Source organism: Hyla sarda, chromosome 2 (genome assembly GCF_029499605.1).
Source record: "Hyla sarda isolate aHylSar1 chromosome 2, aHylSar1.hap1, whole genome shotgun sequence".
In the NCBI taxonomy this organism is placed as follows: domain Eukaryota; kingdom Metazoa; phylum Chordata; class Amphibia; order Anura; family Hylidae; genus Hyla; species Hyla sarda.
In genome coordinates, this window is record NC_079190.1 from 397,318,397 (window position 1) to 397,345,565 (window position 27,169).

Sequence of the window (27,169 nt, forward strand, 5' to 3'; positions counted from 1 at the left end):
GGTGTGTTTGGGAGCTTGATAGTGTTTAGATCAACTTTCAACCATTCTGTACATATTTCTGCAAAAATGATCTAGCTGTAGGTACTCAGCATGGGGAGCTAGAAAGCAGAATGGACATATACCCCAATCTCTGACTTCTGAGCAAATGAATATACTTTTAATTTAAAAGGAAATCTGTTGGCTCTACATTATGATAACAGAGATAAAAATAATATTACCTGTCTCTTGCTGATTGCAAAGTTATACAATCATGCTTTTCTTCTAAGCTTAAAGGGGTATTCCAGGATTTTTTTTTTATTTGACTATGCTACAGGGGCTGTAAAGTTAGTGAAGTTCATATCATAATATAGTGTCTGTACTTGTTTGTGACAGTGGTCTCACCATTCTTATGAGATTTTTACCCCAATATTTATTTTTAACAATAACAATATTACATTTTTAATGCGACCGATTGGTGGGAGAGAGATCAATCTGCAACTAAATTGTAGGCTGTAGGCACCCTCATTGAAAAACACAGGTCTTTTGAATGGATGCAGCTATTTTATGTTTCAGTGGGTGGGGTGGCTGATGTGTGGGAGAGAGGAAAATGGAATTATGGGATTTGTAGGCAAAGAGTAGAAAATCTCACAACATAGCAATTTAGCCCCAAGACAAGCGCAGATCCTTCTTAAGCACGTCCATTCCTGTCTGGCAGGTACATACTAAAATCACCTTATGGTGGATAGCCCCTTTAAGTGTCATAGAGGCAGTGCCGAGCTTCAGCATGTAGGTCTCCAACCCACCTCTCCCTGCTCTGCAAGAGTGATGTACATGGCTTGGCTTCCAGCACGGAGCCTTGTGACTTGGGGGTCTGCTGTGCTCTTGAGCCGCAATACCTCTGTCCTGTGATGTCACGCTCACTCCTTCTTTGATTAATACACACGACTCGTCTGCCATTGGCAAACCATGTTGAAATCCTGCCCATGCACTGAGAATAGGGATTGCAGAGCTTGCTCCCTGCCTCTAGTAAAAGCTTTGCAAGCACAGTCAGAAGCCAGAGCAGGCCTGATGTCGTAGCCAGGGAGTACAGCGAACCCACGGCCAAGCCTTTTTGGCACTATGAGTCCCAATAAAAGACAACAACAGCTTAAATTAAAGGTATGCAATGTATACATAAACCAACATCTATTTGACAGTAACCGTGCTTTTATATTCCTGAAACATGTGACAGAGGCAAATCTGTAGGAACAGCTGTTAGTGTAGCATAGGGGATCCAAACACTGTGGCTTGTATTGGGAGATGCATATTCAAGACACTAATCTAAGACAAAAGATAGGCAATAAGAGCTAAGGGGGCATGGAGCACCAATGAGAACTGTAACCAATGTTCTTACAAACAGCAACCTCCATAATGTATCATATGAGTATCCTGGCAGAAACATTTTTCTTGGGCAGAGGTTGCCCAATTCAAAGACCTAAGCTCTATGGGTTTCGCCTCGAAAGTTTATACAATAAAAAAAAAAAATTATTAAGGCAGAGTTCACATCATCCTTGTGCTCCATTAAAAAAGAGCTCCACTGGCTAAGTTCATATAACCTACGGGACTTCAGCAAAGTAAAAAAAAAAATACTGCAAGAAGAAATTTTTTCTCCGCTCAATTCCTGCGATACAGTGGACACTTGATGAAAACCTGACGGATCCCAAAGTCAATGAGAACCTTCGGCACAAAAAAAAAGAAAAGCTAAAACATACATCCGGCAGCATAGAGTACAACACTGATGTGAACTTAGCCTCAGCATGCTCTTGTATGTTTTTTAGGACAAAATACTATTTCAAGGTAGTATATTGGGAAAGAAAGAATGAAATACTTTACACTACAACCAAGCATAGGCAAATAATACACACTTTGCCCTCAGGCACTCCCCTCTTTCTGCTTTTAGGAAGTAGTGTCTCACCCCATAAGCTGAGGTATTAATCACACAACGTCTGGTTTTAATCCACACGTTCCCAGTCCTGAACGGATGGTTATCTGGGGAAAGAGTATTCCCCTTAATCTCACTCCACAGCCAAGAAAAGTTGAAAATGAAATATCCAGATTGGAGCAGCAGTTGAGGAGTTTGCTCGGTCAGACGCTGCCTCGGGGAGATCCTTCTGCAGCTTTGCTCTTTTTCATTTTTTTTTTTTCAAACAAAATATTGACTTTAACAAGGGAGCATTATGGACGGCTCAATATAAGGCAGTGCTACTCCTGAGGAAAAACTCCAGCAGAGCTCAAGCCCAGTGATGCTTCCACATTAACCCCGGACAAAAAAAATGGAGATGTGAAAGCAGATCTATGGAGGTCTCCAGATGTAGTCCTTAATCCTGAAGATGACACAGAAAGGCTAGAAGTCTGTATTTTACACATTACAGGTGTTATCCAGGACTAGAACAATATGGCAGCTTTGTTCCCCCCCCCAAAAAAAAAAAAAAAAAAAACTGCGCCACACCTGTCCCCAGGTTGTGTGTGCTATTACAACTTAGTCCCATTAAATAGAACTGAGCTGCAATACCACACACAAGCTGAGAACAACCGTAGCGCTGTTTATTTTTTGGAAGAAACCAGCTATGTTTTTCTAATTTTGGAAAACCCCTTTAGGATTGACCTGGTAATTTTATTGTCCTTAACTGAGCCGATGGGAAAAATTCACAAGCAGTCAACATGCAATAGATTACGTGTAACTTTCCCAATATAACAGAGCAAAGTGAAGATTTTACTATACCAACCAGCAATTGTGTAAAGGGAGCCCCGGCGTAAAGTAGGAACTTGCCTGCGACCTTTTAGCTTCATAATTACAGTGGCCCCTCCCAAACTAATATTAAGTAATATTTCCCTGTTCCTCTGCCAAGTTTCATAGCAATAAATAATTATTACTATGAATTACTAAACTTTATCACCGTCTGGTATGGCTTCAATGGGAATTCAAACCAAAACTATCCCATCTCCCTTTGCTGCACAGCCATTATAGGCTTAGGCTGTTCTTGAATGGAATTAGAGGAATAAAAAACCCAAAATGACAGTATGATTTCATATTTCACTTTTTGGAAACCTCCAGAAATATGTACATACAAATGTGGTAGTGTTATTAGCAGATTTGGGAGGGTAGACAGAAGAGGTCATAAGTGTCTGATCGGTAGGGGTCTGAAAACTGAAATAGCCAAGCGCTGTATCTTCTCCATAGAGTTAGAATGGAGCAGTAGTGAGCATACATGACTACGCTATGCCGCCACCAATGGTGTCTGGCATCTGATCTCTTCACCTTTTTCAATTTAGAACACATTCATGCTTGGCTATAAAGAGCCCTCATGTACACTGAGGTGAGGTGAGGTGGGGGGGGGGGGGGGGGATCAGGACAGATAGCTGTTGGCAGAACTGGTATTCAGATGAAAGCTATCTTTATGGTCAGTAAAATATGCTGTATGGACATATACATCATAGAAGCAATACTTATAGTTGGATATATCTCTGCCACAATAGAGCCATATGCATAAAGAAATAGGCTTATTGATCCTTTAATGTGTGCCTATCATCAAACCATATTTTCTAAACTAATTCAGATTATATTCCCTAACTACTAACACCCATCCTGTTCTTAAAAATTTTTCTGAGCTTTAGAAAGCTGTGTATGATACCTTTCCCTTGCTCACATTGTGTGAGCTCCCAGCAGGAGAAAGTGGACGTTCCCCAGCAGGCGCAATGTCCCTGAAGCCTGCAAGAGCTGTGCCTCGCCAGGACCCGCACCCACTTCCTGAGTTTGGTCTCCTGCCAGGCCTGGAGGAGACCAAACTAACTGTTTGACTTCCGCAGGGAACAGAAGAGAGCCTCCTGGTGGCCGTTTTTCAATCACATTAAAAACATATAAAGGTGAAGAGTTAAATAAATAGTAAATAGCAAAGTGTCTTATCACATAAGGAACAATATATTAAAAGTTTAGTTTGGTGACAGATACTCTTTAACCTCTTCAGGACATAGGGCGTATGGATACGCCCTGAATCCCGAGTCCTTAAGGACCGAGGGCGTATCCATACGCCCGTGGGAATTCCGGCCCCCACCGCTAGCCGGTTGGGGACCGGAGCCAGATGCCTGCTGAAATCGTTCAGCAGGCATCCCGGCATATCGCCCAGGGGGGTCATTATGCCCCCCCATGTCGGCGATCGCCGCAGATCGCTGGACAATTCAGTCCAGCGATCTGCGGCGATTCCAGGTCAATCGGGTCTCCGGTGACCCGGAATTACTGGCTGTTCGGGGCAGTCTCTGACGGCCCCGAACAGCCAGAGCCTGCAGGGGTGAGGTGGCACTGGTGCCACCTCACGATCGCCCTGATTCGTCGTCCGGATTACCGGCCGACCAATCAGGGCGCCTGCTGCGGGTGTCACTCCCGCACCCGCTCCGCCCCTCTTCTGGAGGACGTGAGCGGGACGTGCACCCCGGGTGCTGGGGACCCCGATCCACGGCACCCCTGTTGGGATCGGGGCCCCAGGAGCAGCTGGGCGGCGGGACTGACCTGCAGCGTCTGGATTGTTGGAGGTGAGTGACAGCCTCCTGCTGTTGCTTAGCAACAGCTCCCAGCATGCAAAAAGGGCATGCTGGGAGCTGTAGTTATGCAACAGCAGGAGGCAGACCACCACAACTCCCAGCATTTCCTTATGGGCATGCTGGGACTTATGGTTTTGCAACAGCTGGAGGCACATTCTTTCTATGGAAAAGTGTACCTTCAGCTGTTGTCTAACTACAACTCCCAGCTTGCACAAACAGCTAAAGTGCATGCTGGGAGTTGTAGTGGTGCATCTGCTGGTTGCATAACTACAACTCCCAGCATGCCCGTTGGCTGTCGGTGACTGCTGAGAGTTGTAGTTTTGCAACAGCTGAAGGCGCACTGGTTGTGAAACTCAGAGTTTTTTTTTACCTAACTCAGTGTTTCACAACCGGTGTGCCTCCAGCTGTTGCAAACTACAACTCTCAGCAGTCACCGTACACCATGCACCGTACATGCTGGGAGTTGTAGTTTTGCAACAGCTGGAGGTACACTGGTTGTGAAACACTGAGTTAGGTCACAAACTCAGTGATACATAACCAGTGTGCCTACAGTTGTTGCAAAACTGCAACTCTCAGCAGTCACCGACAGCCAACGGGCATGCTGGGAGTTGTAGTTATGCAACAGCTGGATGTCCCCCCCCCAATGTGAACGTACAGGGTACACTCACATGGGCGGAGGATTACAGTAAGTATCTGACTGCTAATTTGAGCTGCCGCAAACTTTCTGCTGCAGCTCAAATTGCCAGCGAGAAACTACTGTGAACCCCCCGCCCGTGCGACTGTACCCTAAAAACACTACACTACACTAACACAAAAAATAAAATAAAAAGTAAAAAACACTACATAAACACATACCCCTACACAGCCCCCCTCCCCTCCCCAATAAAAATGAAAAACGTCTGGTACGCCACTGTTTCCAGAACGGAGCCTCCAGCTGTTGCAAAACAACTCCCAGTATTGTCGGACAGCCGTTGACTGTCCAGGCATGCTGGGAGTTTTGCAACAGCTGGAGGCACCCTGTTTGGGAATCACTGGCGTAGAATACCCCTATGTCCACCCCTATGCAATCCCTAATTTAGGCCTCAAATGCGCATGGCGCTCTCACTTTGGAGCCCTGTCGTATTTCAAGGCAACAGTTTAGGGTCACATATGGGGTATCGCCGTACTCGGGAGAATTTGTGTTACAAATTTTGGGGGGTATTTTCTGCTTTTACCCTTTTTAAAAAGCTAAAATTTTTGGGAAAACAAGCATTTTAGGTTAAAAAAAAAATTTTTTTTACATATGCAAAAGTCGTGAAACACCTGTGGGGTATAAAGGTTCACTTAACCCCTTGTTACGTTCCCCGAGGGGTCTAGTTTCCAAAATGATATGCCATGTGGGTTTTTTTGCTATCCTGGCACCATAGGGGCTTCCTAAATGCGGCATGCCCCCAGAGCAAAATTTGCGTTCAAAAAGCCAAATGTGACTCCTTCTCTTCTGAGACCTGTAGTGCGCCAGCAGAGCACTTTTCACCCCCATATGGGGTGTTTTCTGAATCGGGAGAAATTGGGCTTCAAATTTTTAGGGGTATTTTCTGCTATTACCCTTTTTAAAAATAAAAAATTTTTGGGAAAACAAGCATTTTAGGTAAAATTTTTTATTTTTTTTTTACATTTGCAAAAATCGTGAAACACCTGTGGGGTGTTAAGGTTCACTTTATCCCATGTTACATTCCCCGAGGGGTCTAGTTTCCAAAATGGTATGCCATGTGGTTTTTTTTTGCTGTTCTGGCACCATAAGGGCTTCCTAAAGGTAACATGCCCCCCAAAAACCATTTCAGAAAAACGTACTCTCCAAAATCCCCTTGTCGCTCCTTCCCTTCTGAGCCCTCTACTGCGCCCGCCGAACACTTTACATAGACATATGAGATATGTGCTTACTCGAGAGAAATTGGGCTACAAATACAAGTAAAAATTTTGTCCTCTTACCCCTTGTAAAAATTCAAAAATTGGGTCTACAAGAACATGTGAGTGTAAAAAATGAAGATTGTGAATTTTCTCCTTCACTTTGCTGCTATTCGTGTGAAACACCTAAAGGGTTAAAACGCTGACTGAATGTCATTTTGAATACTTTGGGGGGTGTAGTTTTTATAATGGGGTCATTTATGGGGTATTTCTAATATGAAGACCCTTCAAATCCACTTCAAACCTGAACTGGTCCCTGAAAAATACTGAGTTTGAAAATTTTGTGAAAAATCGGAAAATTGCTGCTGACCGTTGAAGCCCTCTGGTGTCTTCCAAAAGTAAAAACACGTCAATTTTATGATGCAAACATAAAGTAGACATATTGTATATGTGAACCAAAAAAAATGTATTCGTAATATCCATTTTCCTTACAAGCAGAGAGCTTCAAAGTTAGAAAAATGCTAAATTTTCAAATTTTTCATCAAATTTACGGATTTTTCACCAAGAAATGATGCAAGTATCGACAAAAATTTACCACTATGTTAAAGTAGAATATGTCACGAAAAAACAATCTCGGAATCAGAATGATAACTAAAAGCATTCCAGAGTTATTAATGTTTAAAGTGACAGTGGTCAGATGTGCAAAAAACGCTCCGGTCCTTAAGGCCAAAATGGGCTCCGTCCTGAAGGGGTTAAATACCACAATATTGTATTATTTGTACTACAAATTAAGTGAGAAGGCATATTAGCTTTCGGCCATGAGAGTTAGTCAGTCCTTCTTGAAAGTTTCCTTAAAGTAGAGAGTAACTTTACATGTGTAAATGTAATAAGAATGTTTTTCTCCCGTAAAGACGTGACTGGTTCTCTCCCCTCTCGAAATGTTTATCTTAGCAGAAAACAATGCATGCCAGCCAAGCTGCACCAATACAAATCACGCCAGAAAAAAGGCAACTGATTCAGTCAGTGCCGTCACATAAGGGAATAACTTGATTTTTAAAAAGAAAAAAAAATGAGTTCACACACAGTTTCTACTTCTCTCTAGTCAGCTATTTATCACTTTCCTCTTAGAAAAAAAATAAAAAAGGACAAAAAAAAGAGCCCTGGCAGATATCCTGGATGAGAGTTCTGTGGTGGATGAAGAGGGTGAGCGGAGGGGAGGGGGGTATGCATGATGCAAACCATTTGGAGCTAAGTGAGAACGCTGCCAATACAAGCTGCTTTATTCAAACAAGTGAGGAAGTGATGGGACATTCAGCGTGCCAGAGCGCGGACACAGCTTTAGACAGTATAGCAGCACTTAAGCCACTAATGCATACAACACAACATACATGTCAGACAGATATGTGCTATAAACAGCATACACGTGCAAGCACACTCATATACAGTGCCCAAAGGAAACCAGTGACCTTTTTACTCATGACATAGAGCTGGAAGTCAGTAGTAAAAAAGGTCAATATTTTCCCTTAGCGCACTCAATCAATGACTTAATGGTATTCATCCGAATAAACTTCCCAAATTGAATCGGAAGAGGCAAAATAAGTTAAGATGAACTTAAAGGACGGTGTAAGAAAAGAAAAATATATATAAAAAAAAGGACAAAAGCCAATTTTTCAGTACTGACCTTGTCTGAGGTTTTCTCCACGTAACATGGTTCTTGAGGAGCAGCAAGTAAAGGTACAAATCCTGAGAGAAGTCTGTCTTCTTCTAGGATCAGGAGAGATAGGTCATCATCCGGGTCCTTATAAAGAGGTATTTCTGACTGGTTCACAAAGGTCAGTGCGTTACAGAACTCCGCCAACATACTCCATACATCCAGAGCAGGACTGTGGAAGACAAATAAAAAATTAATTAGTAAATAAATAAATAATTATAAATGTAATTCTGTAACATCCCTTGAATCTAGAATCCATTGATCCAGAACGTTTGAAAATCCAGCACTAATTTCTGATACAGAATTGAGAAACAATAAAAATAATATATTTCTTTGTTCTTTGATCACATGAACTAGGATTTTAAAGGGGTACTCCGGTGGAAAACATTTTTTTTATTATTATTATTTTTTTTTTTTAAATCAACTGGTGCCAGAAATTCAAACAGATTTGTAAATTACTTCTATTTAAAAAATCTTAATCCTTCCAGTACTTATAAGCTGCTTTATACTACAGAGGAAGTTCTTTTCTTTTTGAATTTCCGTTCTGTCTGACCCCAGTGCTCTCTGCTGACACCTCTGTTCATTTTAGAAACTGTCCGGAGCAAGATAGGTTTGCAATGGGGATTGGCTCCTACTCTTGACAGTTCCTGACATGGACAGAGGTGTAAGCAGAGAGCATTGTTGTCAGCTAGAAAAGAAATTCAAAAAGAAAACAAAGAACTTCCTATGGAGCATACAGTAGCTGATAACTACTGGAAGGGTTAATATTTTTTAATAGAAGTAATTTATAAATTTGTTTAACTTTCTGGCACCAGTTGATTTAAAAAAATATATATATATGTTTCCACCAGAGTACCCCTTTAAGGTTTTAGTAACATTTTATTTTAGGCTCCCAAGGGATGTCTACCCATTACTATTAAGTTTTATATACTCCTCTAACTCTGTGATAAATCAGAATATGCGGAAAACCCAAAACATTCAAGAATTAAGGTAAATGATGATATACAATCAATTGTTTCAAAAGCAATAAAACTATTACAAACTCTTCATCTTTTAGCAATTCAACAGAGGATAAAATCTACATGAGATGCAGAGTATAGTGTCCTTTTTATCCCCATCAAAGAGTTGCAGTCAACACTCTTGCTGGCTTCCCACTGTTATCAGTATGTGCATAAAATGTAGTCTGTTTCCAGGGGCAACCTACAGAATTCTGGCAGCACCTACATGACCGCTTCATTCTGATTTGAGAAGCTGTCACCTCACCTTCCACAATGCCATTATGTCAACAGGAAGCTTGCAGTCTTGTGTTTTTTTAAAGAGGGAATAAAACATTGTGTAACTAAAAATCTGTGCTATCTGAAATATTATTAGTAGGGATGTAAGAAAAAAATCGATTCTCGCGATAATCGCGATTTTTCATTTGCCGATACAGAATCGATTCAAAATATTTTTGAAATCGATTCTTTTAGGGATGTGGAATTTTTAATAAAACGCACTTTATCTTACCTGCCAACGAGCCCGCGGAGCTCCGGTACAGTCCGGTACAGGTGTTCGGTCCCCGGGCTGTATTCTTCTTACTTCCTGTTAGTCCGGCACGTCACATGGAGCTTCAGCCTATCACCAGCGGAGGCGGGACATCGCTGCGGCTGGTGACAGGCTGAAGCTCCATGTGACGTGCCGGACTAACAGGAAGTAAGAAGAATACAGCCCGGGGACCGAACACCTGTACCGGACTGTACCGGAGCTCCGCGGGCTCGTTGGCAGGTAAGATAAAGTGCGTTTTATTTTATTTTGCAGCCCGGACGGGATAACATGAGAAAAGTGAGCACCGGAGTACTAGATCGCCGCTGTCAAAGCTGACAGCGGCGTCTATTGGGATCTATGAATGCTCCCAGGTGGGCGATATATCGCGATGTATCGTCACCTAGACGGTATCGCGATATATCGCGATATATCGAATCGCCACACTGGTATCGCGATTCGAATCGAATCGCCAAATTCTTGGCGATTCACACCCCTAATTATTAGTGGTTAAAGTACGGTATACCTGCCATTTGCAAAAACATGTTACATAATGCAGTTAATATTATATGCATATTTGTAATATACAGCAATGCAGAGTAGACACAGCTCGCCCCGGTGCCCTCGCCACAGCACGGACAGGACCGGACCCCAGTCCGGCAATTGCAGGAGAAATGAAGAGAAAGTCCAGCGTGGCAAGTCAAGCAATACTTGGTACTTTATTTAGCAATCAGCCAACATGGAGAACAGGTGACGCGTTTCGGCCACAGTACGTAGCCTTAGTCGTACCTCTCTTCATTTCTCCTGTATTTGTAATATACAATGGTTAACAAAATGTGTATATTTTTGTTCCAGCAGTTGTCTCTGTAAAAGACCAGGTGTGGGTGGAGACCAAGCAGGGCTCTGCACGCAGAGGACAAGAAGCTGACTGAGAAGCCAGGAGCTTGCACAGAGCCCTGATTGTATACAAATTTTGTAATCAATGTATACTACAAATATACATGTAATAGTATTATCTACATTACAAAATGTTTTGTAAACAACAGGTATACTTTAATGTAGGATTATAAGGTAAGAGCTGTCATTATAGAAAAAAAAAATTATGACATGTTGACCACACATGTCAAAGTTTTGATCGCACGAGGTCTTACTCCCGAGACAGCTACAACGGCTAGTTATCAGTCAGGGAAGCAAAAGGCAGTGCAATGCTCACTTCTCAGCTTGCCGGCAGATCCTACCTTTTTTCAAGTCTTGTATAGAGAAAAAAAAAAAGTCGGATGTGCTGGGAGTTGGCTTTCCCGATTGATAACAAGTGACTGCAGCAAGTCTCAAGAATAAGACCAGATGCAATCAAAACTTTTGATGTGTGGGTAACATTTAAAAAAATAAATAAATAAAAAAACACGTCAGAAAGTAAAGAGTTACAAAAAACACCCTACACAACTAATAGATATATATATCTATATCTCAAGCACACAGGTGCAAGCTGCTGCGGCTAAACTAACCATACAAAAATAGTATTAGAGCAGCACATTGCTAGTGCTAAGATATAAGTGTAATATAACACTTTTTTCCTTGCAATACGGCTAAAAAGAAAAATAGTTGTGTAGGATGTGCTGACCAATTTCTACATTTTATGTTAGATATGTGGAGGGAGTGGTTGCCTCCATCTTGGTGCATGCACATGACCCATTCCACTAGGTGTTTTTAAAGAGTACCTGTCACCAAACTAAACTTTTAATATATTGTTCCTTATGTAATTATAAGACACTTTGCTATTTACTTGCTGTTAAAACTCTCAATCTTTATATAATTTTTAATTTGATTGATAAACGGCCACTAGGTGGCATTGTTCTGTACCCTGCACAAGTCAAACTGTTAGTTTGGTCTCCACCCGGACTTGCATAAGTCCAAATTCAGGAAGAGCATGCCGGGCATGGCGATGCACAGCTTTCACAGGCTTCAGTGACTTTGTCCCTGCTGGGGAACACCCACTTTCTCCTGCTGGGAGCCTTCACAATTTGAGCAAGGGGAAAGGTATGATACAGAGCTTTTCAAAGCTCGGAAATTATTATTTATTTTTTTAGGGCAGGAGTCATGTTAGGAGTAGTTCGTTAATAGAATCGTAGTTTAGAAAATGTGGTTTGATGACAGGTACTCTAAAGTAGGAAATAGGTGGATCTTACATGCCCAGAAATTGTAGGCTTAGTGCTAGCCCAAGAGATGCATATCTACAGAGTAGGGTCTGTCCCTATCGTGGTGGGATGTATACACTATTTTGCCAAATATTAAGCTAAGAATCTATTTTTCTCTATAGCAGTATTGCAATGAAAATTATATTACACATATATCTTAGCACTAGCAGTGTGCTGCTGAAATTCTTTTGTTTGTCAATGGGTTTATAACCAGCTGCTGACTTTTGAAGATATTTTTTCTTCTTGCACAGACACCTACAAAACTTCTTCCCGTCATGCAACTAATAATTTTAATTTTGTGTTTACACAAGAAAGGGAACCATATATGACCTACCACAATAATTGGCCTAAGCGCTTACAAACTTGTCAGGAATCAAGAACATACACAATGGTGCGGCCAAGAACATTCTGCATCAGTATAACAAGTCAAAGTTGGTACAACAACTAGGACATGTCAAGAGGCCATGCCTATATTACCTACAGGGTTCGTATAACACCTATAGTAATTTGTCCAGGTCAGTTGAGGAGCAATACTTTGTTTCCATAAATAAATCAAGCCAACATGTGCATCACTAACCTCCGCTTAAAAAATAGGGGGCAAAACTTCCCAAAGAGAAATCCTAAGGCCAGGACAATTTTTTTTTAATCAAAGCAACAAACAAAATCAAAAAGGGAAACATTTAGTATATATACATATACACACACACACACACACACAAGTATATGGGAACATTTTTTTATTCATTTGTTACAGTTTTTGTTCAAGTAAGATATCAACAGTTACAAAAAACCTGGTTCAGTCAGACAGGGAACAGTCAGGATAACCGTACAAAATATGGAAACTTTCACTGTAACGAAAGATCTGAGCAATAAATGAGGAGGTTCCAGGTGCCAAATCTCTAAAGCTGCCTCATTTGGCCGAGGTTCTACACCAGGAAACGCCCGCTGACAAAAAACATCTTGCCATTGAGCACGTGATGGCAGTTCGAGAGAACACTGTGTACCACTGACATATAATTCCTCTCCCCACAGTAGAATGAGAAGTCCCCCCTTCACATCTTTTCCTGTCAGAAGGGTTCATCTTCGAGTCCTTCTAAAATCTGTCAAAAACGTGCAGATGAAAAAAAAAATACATGAGTTGAAATAAACAGTGGGAAGGCTGGTCAGTGAGGTAATGGGAACAGTGTGGACTCTGCAAAGCCAAATAGTATTTTAATAGTTAAAAGGACTGAACTTGACATAACCCCTAGGAAAGATCCTGTTCTGCCCCTCAGGTCTGACAGATATCAGAACAGAGCAGGCACCGGATGCATAAGAAGTGGGGGGCACAGGCCTCCTGGGAGATAAAGTTGCACGTCCTTGCCTTTAACCCTCGGAATGCCCCTGCTGCCCGCTTTGGGCCGAGCACTTCCGGTTCACACACATCCTGTGCCAGAAAGCAGCGCCAAGTCACACAGAAAAGGCTTGCAAAGTAAACAAACTGAACACAACAACTGTGACAAGATGAGAGGCAGAGAAACAGACAATCAAGAACGGAGAGGCCAAGAGAGAGGGAAAGAATGAGGAGAAAGTAATGAGGAGAGACAGACTGAATAGAAGCAGAAGGGGAGCAGGGTCCAACTATGATCAGGTTTCACTCGGCTCACGGCTAACAGCCCAGAGCACCTATCCAAAGAGAATGTATATTCGCCAAGGTAACAGAACTACACTCTCCCCGAAGCTCAGCTCAATAGCTTCAATGGGGAAAAGTTACCAGGTGATAGCCTGACCTCTCCAAGCCCTCAGCTCAGACTTGTATATAATAAGATAGGCATATGGGGTTATAAAAAGACTAATGTTCACAATTATCTACAACAGAAACGCAAACAAAGGACTATTACATCTAATATACAACCTCTATATAAGGGGTGACGCACTGCTACATACACCAATATATATTCATTAAGGAATGCTTTAGCGTTCAGATCATCAGGTGGGATGGGGTCACAAACATACTTGTCCAAGTTTGAGAAAGTTCAAATTAAATCACATTTTTTTTTTTTTTACAGAAATCTGATTAATATGGCAAAGAGGCAGAAGTGTAGTCTGAGTACTGACAAACCACCATGTTTTTGGCCCTTAGCTACGTAACTTAAAGGGGTACTCCCCGGTGGAAAACTTTTTTTTTAAATGAACTGGTGCCAGAAAGTTAAACAGATTTGTAAATTACTTCTATTAAAATATTACTTCTAAAATCTTAATCCTTTTGGTACATTTTAGCAGCTGTATGCTACGGAGGAAATTCTTTACTTTTTAAATTTCTTTTTTTTGTGTTGTCCACAGTGCTCTCTGCTGGAACCTCTGTCCGTGTCAGGAACTGTCCAGAGCAGCATAGGTTTGCTATGGGGATTTTCTCCTGCTCTAGACAGTTCCTGATACGGGCATCAGGTGTCAGCAGAGAGCACTGTGGACAAGACAAAAAAGAAATTAAAAAAATAAAGATTTTCCTCGGTAGCAAACAGCTGCTAAAAAGTACTGAAAGGATTAAGATTTTTTAATAGAAATAATTTAAAAATCTGTTTAACTTTCTGGCACCAGTTCATTTAAAAAAAATAATAAAATTCCACCGGAGGACCCCTTTAAAGGAGAACTCAAGCAAAATCTTTTGTTCTACCATTCTGGCCAGACTGCCGTAATGAAAATAATAAACCTCAACTTACCTTCTGTCACTAAACCGGTGCTGCTGGAATTACAAACCCTCCGACCACGGACTTCTTCCAGCTTTTGGTGACTAAAACATTACAGTACACTGAGTAAATTGCCCACCTTGGCTGGTGATAGGCTGAGTGGCAGTGTGATATAATGCTCCTGAGCACCAGGAAGAGGACTGGGCCCCATACATCACAAAGCCACTCAGCCTATAACCGGCCGAGGCGGTGTGATGTGTCGAGCGTTCTGGAAGAAGACTGGGGCCAGAGAATGTGAGAGCGATTTCAGCAACACCCGCCAGCTGGATTTAAATATTCATAAGCGTTGGTCACGTGAGCGCTCAGTATGAACGAGCGCCTCCAGAGCGCATGTCAGCACTGGGGGAGGGAGACCTTCGGAGGATAGGGGTTCCGGACCCTGCATCGGTCTCTTATTTACCCGCACTATAACCTGGTGTATCTGGTTATAGTGCAGGTGAACGGGTGACCATTTTCCTTTAAGGCCACATTTCTACATGACAGTGAAAGTATGTTGCCAAAACCACGCCCCCATGAGTTGGTTAACATATGAGGGTGTTGTGTCAGCCACACTTGTTTACTGGTATGTGGGAAGGTGGCGATAAACATTAAAGGGGTATTCTGGGCAAAAATATCTTATCCCCTATGGAAAGGATAGGGGATAAGATGTCTGATCGCAGGGGGGGGGGGGGGGGGGGCGGGGGGGCAGCTATGCGTAGCTGCGTCTGAAGTTTGGGAAACCGCTGGGCTTCCGAGACGGGGACGTGATGTGACGCCACGCCCCTTCAATTAATGTCTATGGGAGGGGGCGTTGCGGCCGTTACGCCCCCTCCCATAGAGATGCCGGTTGCTGCACCTTTAGATAGGGAATAAGATGTCTAGGGGTGGAATTCCCCTTTAAGGCTAAATTCACATGTGGCAAAAATACTGCAGGTTTTACCTACAGATCTGTGTAGAAGTTCAAAGCAGATTACAGTAACAGACAAGTGAATTAGATTTCAAAAAGGTTATGGAAAAGTTGCATACTTTCTGCATTAAAAATATTTATTTTCTTTCTGCATAAAAATGTTCAATTCTATGACATGCTCATTCTTGTTGTCGATAAGTCACAGATTTTTTTAACCGAGATTTCACCAGTCATTGTCGAAGGTGTGAAATCTATGGTGGAACGACTGCAAAATCTATATTTAACAGTACCACCAACATATGCTACGAAAAGCAGAAAAAGCAAGACATTTTCAGTTACAGAAAAATGATTAGCATGGCAATAAAACTGTGCCACCTAGTGACTAAAAGATGGGGAGCATTTATTAGCGGTTGTATGCCAGTTTTCATATTTTTGTGTAATGCTCATTTGAGCACATTTATTTAGATGTATTCATTTTTTTGCTTGTGAGTTTTAAAGTGGGTAGGGTTCAGCAGAAAGGGCATGGCCTTAATGACCTAGCACATTTACTCTACGCAAGAAACTTGTGTAGTAGATGTAGAATTCAGTGTCCCATATGGACAGTCCGTAGTGTGTTGAATTTATTAAGAGACCTGGGCCATGTTCCATCACACTATCCTATATAAAATGGCAGCCTTTAATAAACTACTTCCAATGCTCCAGTATGTATACTTTGCCAAATCCTTTTAGGCATACACTAAACACAATGTTAGCATACTCTTGTCCTAATCAGAGCGTCCGTGATGATAAAAAGTCAAAAATAAATCGAGGTCCTAAGACCGTGCCAACAAGGATTTATTAAGAGCATAAAGTAGTCAGACATTGGGTCAATTTCTACTATTTGTCATGGATTCCCTGGCACTACACACAAAGCCCAGACACCAGCACATATCTAATCATGCTCGTGATTATTTATTATTCTTGTATTATTTTGGCAGGGATGAGAAGAAAAAGCCAATTTAGTACAGTAAACTCACAAGTGATTTTGTAGGGCTAATAGAAAGCCAAGTAGAGAGATGGTACAGCCAACAAAACAAGATGGTTGTTCCACTTTTTCAGGTTGATATCATTTAGGCACAGTATGGCAAATATATAGCTGCATCATTTTGAACCACAGATGTCTTGATATTTAGTGTAATTGAGATTTCTCAACATAGGAGCATGTAACGCATGGTTTCCAGAAATTCAGGTTCTCTGAAAAAAGTTATGGATCGTTACAGTGGATATAAAGTCTATGCACCCTTTTAAAATGTCAAGTTTTTGTGATGTTAAAGGAGGAGATAAAGATAAATCAATCATGTCAGAACTTTTTCCATCTTAAAGGGGTACTCAGGGGAAAACATTTTTTTTTTTTCAAATCAACTGGTGCCAGAAAGTTATACAGATTTGTAAATTACTTCTATTAAAAAACCTTAATCCTTCCAGTACTTCTCAGCTGCTGTATACTACAGATGAAGTTGTTCTTTTCTGTCTTACCCCAGTGCTCTCTGCTGACACCTCTCTATCAGGAACAGTCCAGAGTAGAAGCATATCCCCATAGCAAACCTCTCCTGCTCCGGACAGTTCCTGACATAGACAGAGGTGTCAGCAGAGAGCACTGTGGTCAGACAGAAAAGAACAACTCAACTTCCTCTGTAGTATACAGCAGCTGATAAGTACTGAGGGATTAAGATTTTTTTATAGAAGTAATATACAAATCTGTTTAAATTTCCGGCACCAGTTGATTTGAAAAAAAAAATATATATATATTATATACACACACACACATATATATATAAATATATATATATATATTTATATATATATATATATATATATTTTTTTTTTTTTTACACCGGAGTACCACTTTAAATGTGTACAAATATGTGTACCTATAATGTGACAAAATCAATGGAAAAACAAATACAATCGTTACATAAGTGTGTACATCCTCATATTACTGCGGATGTGACTGTTCAGAATTAACCAATTACATTTCAACATATTAAATAGAAGTCATTACACACCTGCCATCCTTTAAAGTGACTAAATAATCATAAATAAAATTCAGCTGTTCTAGTAGGATTTTCCTGACATTTGCTTAGTTGCACCTCAGCAAAAGCCATGATCAGCAAAGAGCTTCCAAAGCATCAGTTTCTGGGATGTACTGGTCTTGGCAGTGACGGGCTGCCCAGTCAATCACTGGCTGCAGCCAGTCGGTGATAGGCTGAGTGGGTCGTCACTGCCAAGTCCAGTTGGACCCGGAAGGTGGGGGTTTGAGCGCACAGCAGTAGGAGTCGGACCACTGGAACCCCCATCAGACGTTAACCCTATTCTGCAGGATATGGGAATTTTTTTTATTTTTCATGCTGGAATACCCCTTTTAAAAAAGAAGAGCGAAACGTATAGTGATTGATTTATTGTGATTCACATAGAGAGTAAACTTTAAAAAAATATATATATATATAAATTAAGAGAAGATTTGAATTTTAAGATTTTATTATTATAATTTTTTTTTAATCGGGACTAAAACATACAAACTGTGCTCAACCACAATTTTCCATCAGCTAAAAAATTTTTTTTTAAAAGGGAAAAAGCGTAAATGGTCCAAAATGGGTGCACGTGTTGGATACAATTTGTCAATAGAATTCAATGGATAAGTCTATAGATACGATTTTATACTTAAATATCGTATAGAATCCTATGAACTAGACGGATGTAAAAATCAATGTGAATGCACCCTTACAAAAGTCTGATGCAACAATATGTTCTGCACACTACCACCCTGTAAGAATTTACCTTGACTCTCAGAGTGTCACTCTGAACTATTACTAAAATATGCTTATTGCAAAATATTAAAAAGAAAACGCTGTTTTTGCTTAACATAAAGAGCACTATAATGTGTCATATCGTGTGATATAATACAACAGTGGACTTTCTTCACTGATGAACATTTTTTTTATGTAAAAGATAGGACATCTGCTTTCAAGGTGTTTAACGGCCTAAAGCTACCAAACGTATTTTGGTGCCTTAACATTCGTGTATGTGCGAGGTTGATATTAACCCTTGCCAGTTATTTCGCTCTAGAGCCAATTGGTCCTATATCTATGATCAAGCTCTCGGCAGTAAGCACAAAAAAGACAAGATATCCAACAATTCCACATTCAGTCAGTGGACAGAGATATCCAAGCGGTGTATACAATGACAGGTTACAGCGCATTCACACATCTGTCAATGGAAGTTAGGATATAAGCCCCTGCTCTGTGGGTCTTGCGTATAACAATCGGCTCCCTCCTCCCATTGACATATGGACGGAGTCCTAAGCTCTGTTTATTTCAGCAGGATGGCAAAAATAACAGTTCATTTACTTTTTATTGCCTAAAATTCCAGGGTTTAATATAACTGTCAGTTTGAGTGGAGGCCAGCTGCTGTTTGATAGGTTGCAGAGTGTTTCAGTGGTCCCCTCTCAGCGTTTGCTGGTATTAATTAAATCGTGTTATGGGGCGCAGACCCCCTTTTTATTATAAAACTTACCTCAGAGATCAACAGCAAGGGCAGAAACATGGATAGATTACACAGACATAATCTAGTCACATTATCTGTGTACTCGGAGCCATGCAGGATGACATAAGGTAGAACGTAAAGTCATCTATATAAATAATCCAGCATGACAAGGAGCGTTAAATATACCTGACTGTGATAGGCAAACAATAGGTGATAATGTATATTAGAAACTGTCAAGAGCATAAATTATGCTTAAATGTGGATCATCAAAGTAACTGCATTTACATACACATGCCTGACTGCAAAAGGTTATAGGTACAATAGTATTGGTCATCTGATCTAAACCTACACTTGAAGTGTACATTCAATAAAAGTAAAAACCTCATCAATGATGACCAACTTGCCAAATTATATCTTCTCCGAAACAAGTAGTCATCAGGACCTCGAAAATATGGGAGGTGGAAGTGCTGCTGGCATGTGTCCAATACACTCCCCCAGGACTCTCCTATAGTAGAGAACAGCCTGAAGGGCAGTGTGGCCACCTCTGGTAGTACGACCAAAATAATAAATAATCTATTGTCTCCTATTGATATACAAAATAATAATTCATCAGGTGAAATGTAACAATGAACAAATGTCTTAGAAGACCAATGACAGACTGTCATTGTCTACAAGGAAGTCATGTGGTATACACTAAAAGGGAAAACAACCTTCTTATAGGACAACAGTCTCCAAACTGTGGCCCTAAAGCTGTTGCAAAACGAAAACTCCCAGCATGCCCAGACAGCATTAGGTTTTAGTGTGGAGACCACTACTCTAGGTCACATATAAGGGGTGGACAAACCCCTATTTTTCTCTGTGACGCAGCCATTGATAACCTTTGTTATTTGCGATGTTAAAAATATATTTGTTTTAGGGGTGTAATATGTCAGACTTGGCAGAGTTCCATAGAGGAATAATGGTGCACGCCATGTGGGGGTGTCAGTGACCCAAATTTGTCAAGATGGGTGCACTGTGGTCTGTTTCCTAGCTAATAGCTTGGTATGCAAAAAAAATGCTAAGTTTCTGCAGACAGAAGTAGCTGTGGTCTAAAGTCATTACTTAATATCAGGGTCAGAAGCCATGGCAATTTGCCAAATTTTAGCCGAAAAACATGAAGTTAAAGCCCCTTGAGTTACTGCAAGGCTGAGTTTATGGGCACCAGTGTCTAATAAGAACCCCAAGTGTCTACTGCACAAGATACAATCTGATGATGCTCCCTTTGACTTGTGTTTGATAATCCAGATTGGATCTATAGAGAAGAGTTGTATTTCCATTATGTCCATTATGGTGAATTGATATAGGATGATGTTCATGTTAGTATTTACTAAACACACCCAAAAAATATTTCTCCAGACAGCACTGACATCACAAACAACCAGCAGACATACAAATTATTTCTGCTAGTTCCCATTTTTATAGACACACATGAAAACTGTGTGTGGACAGTGGCCTGATGATTCTCCATTTACATGGTATAAGCGGCGACCTAACAATCCACAGCCAGCATTACACGGATTAGACAGTCATTAATGGCGTGTAATGAAGACAATCCAGATTTTCGTTCTGCTCAATTGAAACCTTTTTCACCAGCAGCTTACAATGTAACAAACCATTACTAAACCATTTTCTAGTGTTAATGTCAGTCAGCTGTCCAGAGCATGAAAGCCTGCTACTGTCCTAGCTACAGCAAAATGAGAACAAGACTTCAAATATATAACAATCTTGTGTAGTGACAATATGTCAGTATAATAAGTATACTTCTTCCGATGCAATGGCTCTCCGCTGTTAAAACTGGCTACTATTTTACTGTCGCCATGCTTTATACATTAAGCTTCACATCAACATATTTGTTGCCTTCCTATGCCAAGATGAAACTTCTGTTCCATATCCCTGAACTATGGGCAGACTCTGAGCAAAATATATATATATATATATACGCAAGTAAAAGTACGAAAGCCACGTCCCTCCCACAAGCAGTGACCCTTCTACACAAGGCTCTTAATTGGTTTCAGCTCATGGCCATAGACACCATTTCCACCCAATAAATCCACATTACAGATACTTTAAACACAATCTCTTCATAACAGCTCAGAACCACCTTACAAGCTCTGCACTCATAGCCAAAAATGTTGGCACCCCTGAAAGTTTTCTACAAAATGAAGCATTTCTCACAGAAAAGGATAGCAGTAACACATGTTTTGCTATACACATGTTTATTCCCTTTGTGTGTATTGGAACTAAACCAAAAAAGGGAGGAAAAAAAGCAAATTGGACATAATGTCACACCAAACTCCAAAAATGGTCTGGACAAAATTATTGGCACCCTTTCAAAATTGTGGAAAAATAAGATTGTTTCAGGCATGTGATGCTCCTTTAAACTCACCTGGGGAAGTAACAGGTGTGGGCAATATAAAAAAAAAAAAAATCACACCTGAAAGCAGATAAAAAGGAGAGAAGTTCACTTAGTTTTTGCATTGTGTTTCTGTGTGTGCCACACTAAGCATGGACAACAGAAAGATGAGAAGAGAACTGTCTGAGGACTTGAGAACCAAAATTGTGGTGAAATATCAACAATCTCAAGGTTACAAGTCCATCTCCAGAAAACTAGATTTGCCTTTGTCCACAGTGAAAACCAAACAATAGGACCAAAATGTCTGATACCTGAAAAATACTTGTTCAGTGCATAATATACTAATAATAATCACCAATCAAGAATAGCACCAAACATGAAATAGATATAAAATAAGTAATTTTATAAAACATGATTAAAAGGAAAACGGTCACTTGTTTTCTCCTACACTATCCACAGGTACTGGTGGATAGTGCGGGAGACGCTTATTAAAATGAGCCCTACCTTATTCGGATCTGCGCCGCTGTTCTCCCGCAATTGTAGTTTTATTATCTGTAGAAATCTTCCTGTAACTGGCACGTGCGGGGCTTCGGCACTTAACTGGCACTGATGTCAGCGCCGCTTATGAATATTCATCCCCCCTCCCTCCCCTTTTTTTTTTTACATGAGTTGTTAAAGTCCAAGTCTGCGCCTGTACTATTTCAATTCATTATATGCTTGTCCATTTGATGACACAATCAACATTGTTTATTCTAGTTATTGAATACCCAATAAATCTTTATTTTGGGGGGGGGGGGGGGGGGGGGGGGAGTACTCCACACAGTATGGTGCCAACAAGACCACAATTCAGCTCAGCATCCACAGAGTTCCTTGTATGTAGAATAAAGGCAGAATGAAAATGCTGCAGCACTTGTCTAGTGCAACTTTACTATTTTTGCAGGTGACACACGCAACACACATCAATTTGTTGCCCGTGTGTTTCATTAGAAAATAAAGTGTAGTGGGTCCAGATTAGTGTGCAGCACTATAATATCTTCTTTGTTCTACTGTGAATAGCACTGGTGTCCATTTTATTGTAACCCTGTCATGCACAGCTAAAAAGTTCTCTACTAAAAAAAAGTGTCAGCTTAAAGGGGTTATCCAGGAAAAAAACTTTTTATATATATATATATATATATATATATATATATATATATATATATATATCTCAACTGGCTCCAGAAAGTTAAACAGATTTGTAAATTACTTCTATTAAAAAATCTTAATCCTTTCAGTACTTCTGAGCTTCTGAAGTTAAGGTTGTTCTTTTCTGTCTAAGTGCTCTCTGATGACACGTGTCTCGGGAAACGCCCAGTTTAGAAGCAAATCTCCATAGCAAACCTCTTCTAAACTGGGCGGTTCCCGAGACACGTGTCATCAGAGATTACTTAGACAGAAAAGAACAACCTTAACTTCAGAAGCTCATAAGTACTGAAAGGATTAAGAGTTTTTAATAGAAGTAATTTACAAATCTGTTTAACTTTCTGGAGCCAGTTGATATATATAGAAAAAGTTTTTTCCTGGATAACCCCTTTAATATTAGGGTTTAGTGGCCCAAATAAAAACTGCTTTTGATTATAAGTTCGATAGATAGTAAAATGGAAATTTAGAAAAATCACAGTCAAAATTCTTTAAAAAAATATGCTTAACATAAAAACTTGATTTAAACAATAGGTCATTTTCTAGTAAAACATCTCACCCATAGTTACATTAGTAGAAAAACCCCTTGAAGAATAAATACAAGTAACACAGCTACTGTAGTTTTTCATCCTATTTTGGATTCTAAGGGGGAGATTTATCAAAACTTGTCCAGAGGAAAAGTTGTCCAGTTGTCCATAGAAACCAATCAGATTGCTTCTTTCATTTTTAACCAGGCCTCTGCAAAATGAAAGAAGCGATCTGATTGGTTGCTATGGGCAACTGGTAAACTTTTCCTTTGCACAGGTTTTATTATGTGATGTTTTTGCTGATGTTATTTCTAAAGATGAGCAAATCGAATCTGAATTTGTAATGAATCTGAATATCGCTGCAATTCGAAAAATGGCTTCATTAAACTCTATTTAGTGCGGTCCAGGCTATCTAAAATGGCGGCTACACGTGTGAGGACATGGGGCAAGGAACTCTGGGAAGGCGGGATCACCCTGAATCACATGCGGCATGCAGCCTATCAGCAGCCAGCCACCCCTGTGATGTTACAGCCCTATACATAACGGCAGCCATAGTAGAGAGCAGACAGTGTGTGTGTGTTTTACTGGGGAAAAAAAGATCTTTACAGTGGCGAATCAAATCACCTGAAGCCTTCATCACTGCAGGCAGGGACAGGAAGAGACAGAGAGAGAGAGAGACAGACAGAGAGAGAGAGAGACAGAGAGAGAGAGAGACAGAGAGAGAGAGAGACAGACAGAGAGAGAGAGACAGACAGAGAGAGAGAGAGACAGAGAGAGAGAGAGAGAGAGAGAGAGAGACACAGAGACAGAGACAGAGAGAGAGAGAGAGAGAGAGAGACAGAGAGAGAGAGAGAGACAGAGAGAGAGACAGAGAGAGAGACAGAGAGAGAGACAGAGAGAGAGACAGAGAGAGAGAGAGAGACAGAGAGAGAGACAGAGAGAGAACTGGGGTGTATTACTCTAAAGCTAATAGGGGACAGTTAGTGTGAGCACTAAAAGACCTAGTCACCTGCTTTTAATGCCTAATTCAGGTGTAACCGTACTGGGGTGTATTTTCCTATCCTAAGTGTAATATATATATACACTCAGAAGTTGCACGTTTTTTATCCTGTTAAACTCATAGGGGCCAGTGTTTGTTAAAGGCCATAAATACCTACACACCTGCTTTTAACGCCTAATGCAGGTGTAACCGTACTGGGGCGTATTTTCCTATAATAAGTGTAATATATACGCACTCAGCTGTTGTACAAATATGTCAGGCAGAGAAGTGCCAGGACATGCACAGAGGAGTGGCAGAGGCCTAAATTCATCAGGCAGAGGTCGCATCAGATTAGGGGCACGTGCCAGCAGGAGTCGCAGCAAGAGGCCTGAGCTACCGGTATCAGCTAGCGGTCATGTCTCGAACAGCAACCCATCTGCCGACATTGATTGTTTAACTTGGTTATCCACTTCATCCCAAGTGACATCTGACACCCCCAGTCGGTGGGTTGTATAGCAATTATTTGTTTAAATTATATTATTTAAAAATTTACAAGTCACATGCAGATTACAGGCATCGCTATTCGAGTCACTGCCGCAGAGCGTCTGGATGTGGCAGCAGGGTGGGGAGACCATATGGCATTATAATTGAAGAGATTAAAGAGATTTTTTAGAGAAGTCAGATTACAAACTTGGGTATTCAAATTACAAACCCTCTTTCGAATTTAGTTAAGGTAAACCTCAGGCCCAAGGCCTGATTATTAAAATCCTATATGTGTATTATAATTATAACTGTGTGATGTATTATCCAAGCCAGGGGTGTGTATTGCATTTTGTGGGGGGTCTGGCTGTTTGTATCTCCTTTGAAGTTATGCACTCTGGTCTCATCATATATTCAAAGAGATAAGGGGTCAGGAAGAGAGAAGACCCCCTGGTGGGATCAGAGGGGAGGGGGGAATGGAGTCTCCCTCCCAAGAGAGCATATATGATATTTAAACAATGCTAGTCTAAAAGTTGGGTGTTCAAGGCTGTGCAACAAGCTGACAAGACCATCCTAAGAACAGCTGGAACTCACTCAAGGACTGCTATAGCATCATGCTGTAAGAACTTCATCTTTTGTTTTCTGAACTTGCCTTGCAAAACTTTTTTATATATTTTTATACCTGTATGTCATAGGGATGTAAGAAAAAATCGATTCTCGCGATAATCGATTTTTTCATTTGCCGATACTGAATCGATTAAAAATATTTTTGAATCGATTCTTTTAGGGATGTGGAATTTTTATCTCCTGACGCCCGGAACAGCATGTCCTGGGCATCAGGAGATAAAAGTTCCACATTTGTGGAGCCGGGCAGGCCGGATCTGACACGGCGTCGCTCTGGGTGTATGGAGCGGGCTCCGACTCGTGCCCGCTCCGTACTGTGCGACCCCCGGCTGATTTCAGTAGCCGGGGGCCGCCGCTAATAGCCAACATGCGGCGATCGCCGCGGCTGGCTATTAAAGGAGTACTCCGGTGCACACTTTTCTCATGTTATCCTGTCCGGGCTGCAAAATAAAAGAAAACGCACTTCATCTTACCTGCCAACGAGCCCCCGGAGCTCCGGTACACTCCAGTACAGGTGTTCGGTCCCCGGGCTGTATTCTTCTTACTTCCTGTTAGCCCGGCACGTCACACGGAGCTTCAGCCTATCACCGGCCGCAGCGATGTCCCGCCTCTGCTGGTGATAGGCTGAAGCTCGGTGTGACGTGCCGGGCTAACAGGAAGTAAGAAGAATACAGCCCGGGGACCGAACACCTGTACCGGAGCTCCGGGGGAGCGTTGGCAGGTAAGATAAAGTGCGTTTTCTTTTATTTTGCAGCCCGGACGGGATAACATGAGAAAAGTGAGCAACGGACTACTAGATCGCCGCTGTCAAAGCTGACAGCGGCGTTTATTGGGATCTATGAATGCTCCCAGGTGGGCGATGTATCGTCACCTAGATGGTATCGCGATATATCGGGATATATCGAATCGCCACACTGGTATCGCGATTCGAATCGAATCGCCAAATTCTTGGCGATTCACACCCCTAGTATGTAATTTGTTCCTGTATTTTTATATATTTAGCACTGTGATACCTTTTATCAGATTAAATGTTTAGTGTCAAATCAACCAATTTTATTGTAATAGGCAAGAAGGTAGCAATACCAAAGTAAAGTAAAAGTATCGGGACGCAGCCCGAATCAACAAAAAGGCTAAATCAAATGAACAAAAGGAAATAGGAAAATAAACAAGTCCATGGGTCAGACATGTGTGGACAAAAACAGACAGCAGGGTAATAAAACAGAACGGGTGTTGTCAGTGATTACGTTAGAGACAAGGTATGGCGAATCTCCGGGCAATAGGAGGATGACATCCAAGGAGACCAAACCCTCTCGTAGGAGGCCATTATGTCGGCGCGAACCGCGTTAATTTTTTCAAAGATCAGAATATCATTAACTCTATCAACTACCCTATCAATAGACAGGACTGGGCTCTTCCAGCATGTTGCTATATGGATCCGCGCAGCCAGCAGTATGAATTGCGCTAATCTAAACTGGCTGTTGGGCATCCTGCGCGGCCGTCTGCTGAGGAGACAAAAAGCAGGTTGGAGGGGACAGCTAAAAGAGAACAGAGCGAAGAATAGAAAGAACAGATGTCCAGAAAGTTTTGGCGAGAGGACAGGTCCACCACATATGAAGCATGGTTCCCCTATCTGCACAACCTCTAAAACATAAGGGAGAGGCACTGGGGAAGATGGAATGTATTCTCGTGGGAACATAATACGTCCTATGTAATATCTTCAGTGACGTCTCAGTAAGGGACACTTGCCAGCTCCCTCTACTCAAGGTATCGCAGCACTCCCTCCATTCCTCTAGAGACAGCTCCATATGGAAATCAGCCTCCCATTGAATCATGAACGACAGTTTAGTGTCGGGTGGGGGAGAATTTAGCAAACCATATATTATGGCTAGAAGTCCTCGTCTAGAAGGACTATATAGCATAAGACGTTCAAACCTAGTCAACTGTGGTATGGTGCGTGCAGGAAAATTAGAATGTAGGAAGGAAAAGATC

General features: G+C 41.2%; 1 protein-coding gene and 1 long non-coding RNA gene across 6 annotated transcripts in view; one reads left to right on the top strand and one right to left on the bottom strand.

Annotated features, from left to right (window-relative positions):
* The window catches only part of SMG6 (SMG6 nonsense mediated mRNA decay factor), a 260,985-nt gene that overhangs the window by 93,463 nt on the left and 140,353 nt on the right, over positions 1-27,169 (bottom strand). For 4 of the 5 annotated variants that reach the window (XM_056558716.1, XM_056558717.1, XM_056558718.1 and 1 more), the window contains one exon: positions 8,120-8,321. In XM_056558716.1, coding sequence (XP_056414691.1) covers positions 8,120-8,321 — 202 coding nt within the window. Of the gene's footprint in view, positions 1-8,119; positions 8,322-23,129; positions 23,240-27,169 lie in introns of those variants that run through there. The other variant, XM_056558721.1, reaches the window with a different exon arrangement.
* Positions 954-27,169, top strand: part of LOC130356788 (uncharacterized) — a 43,090-nt gene continuing 16,874 nt past the window's right edge. Inside the window, exon 1 of the long non-coding RNA XR_008888999.1 lies at positions 954-1,137. This is a non-coding gene — a long non-coding RNA (uncharacterized LOC130356788). The remainder of the gene's footprint in view (positions 1,138-27,169) is intronic.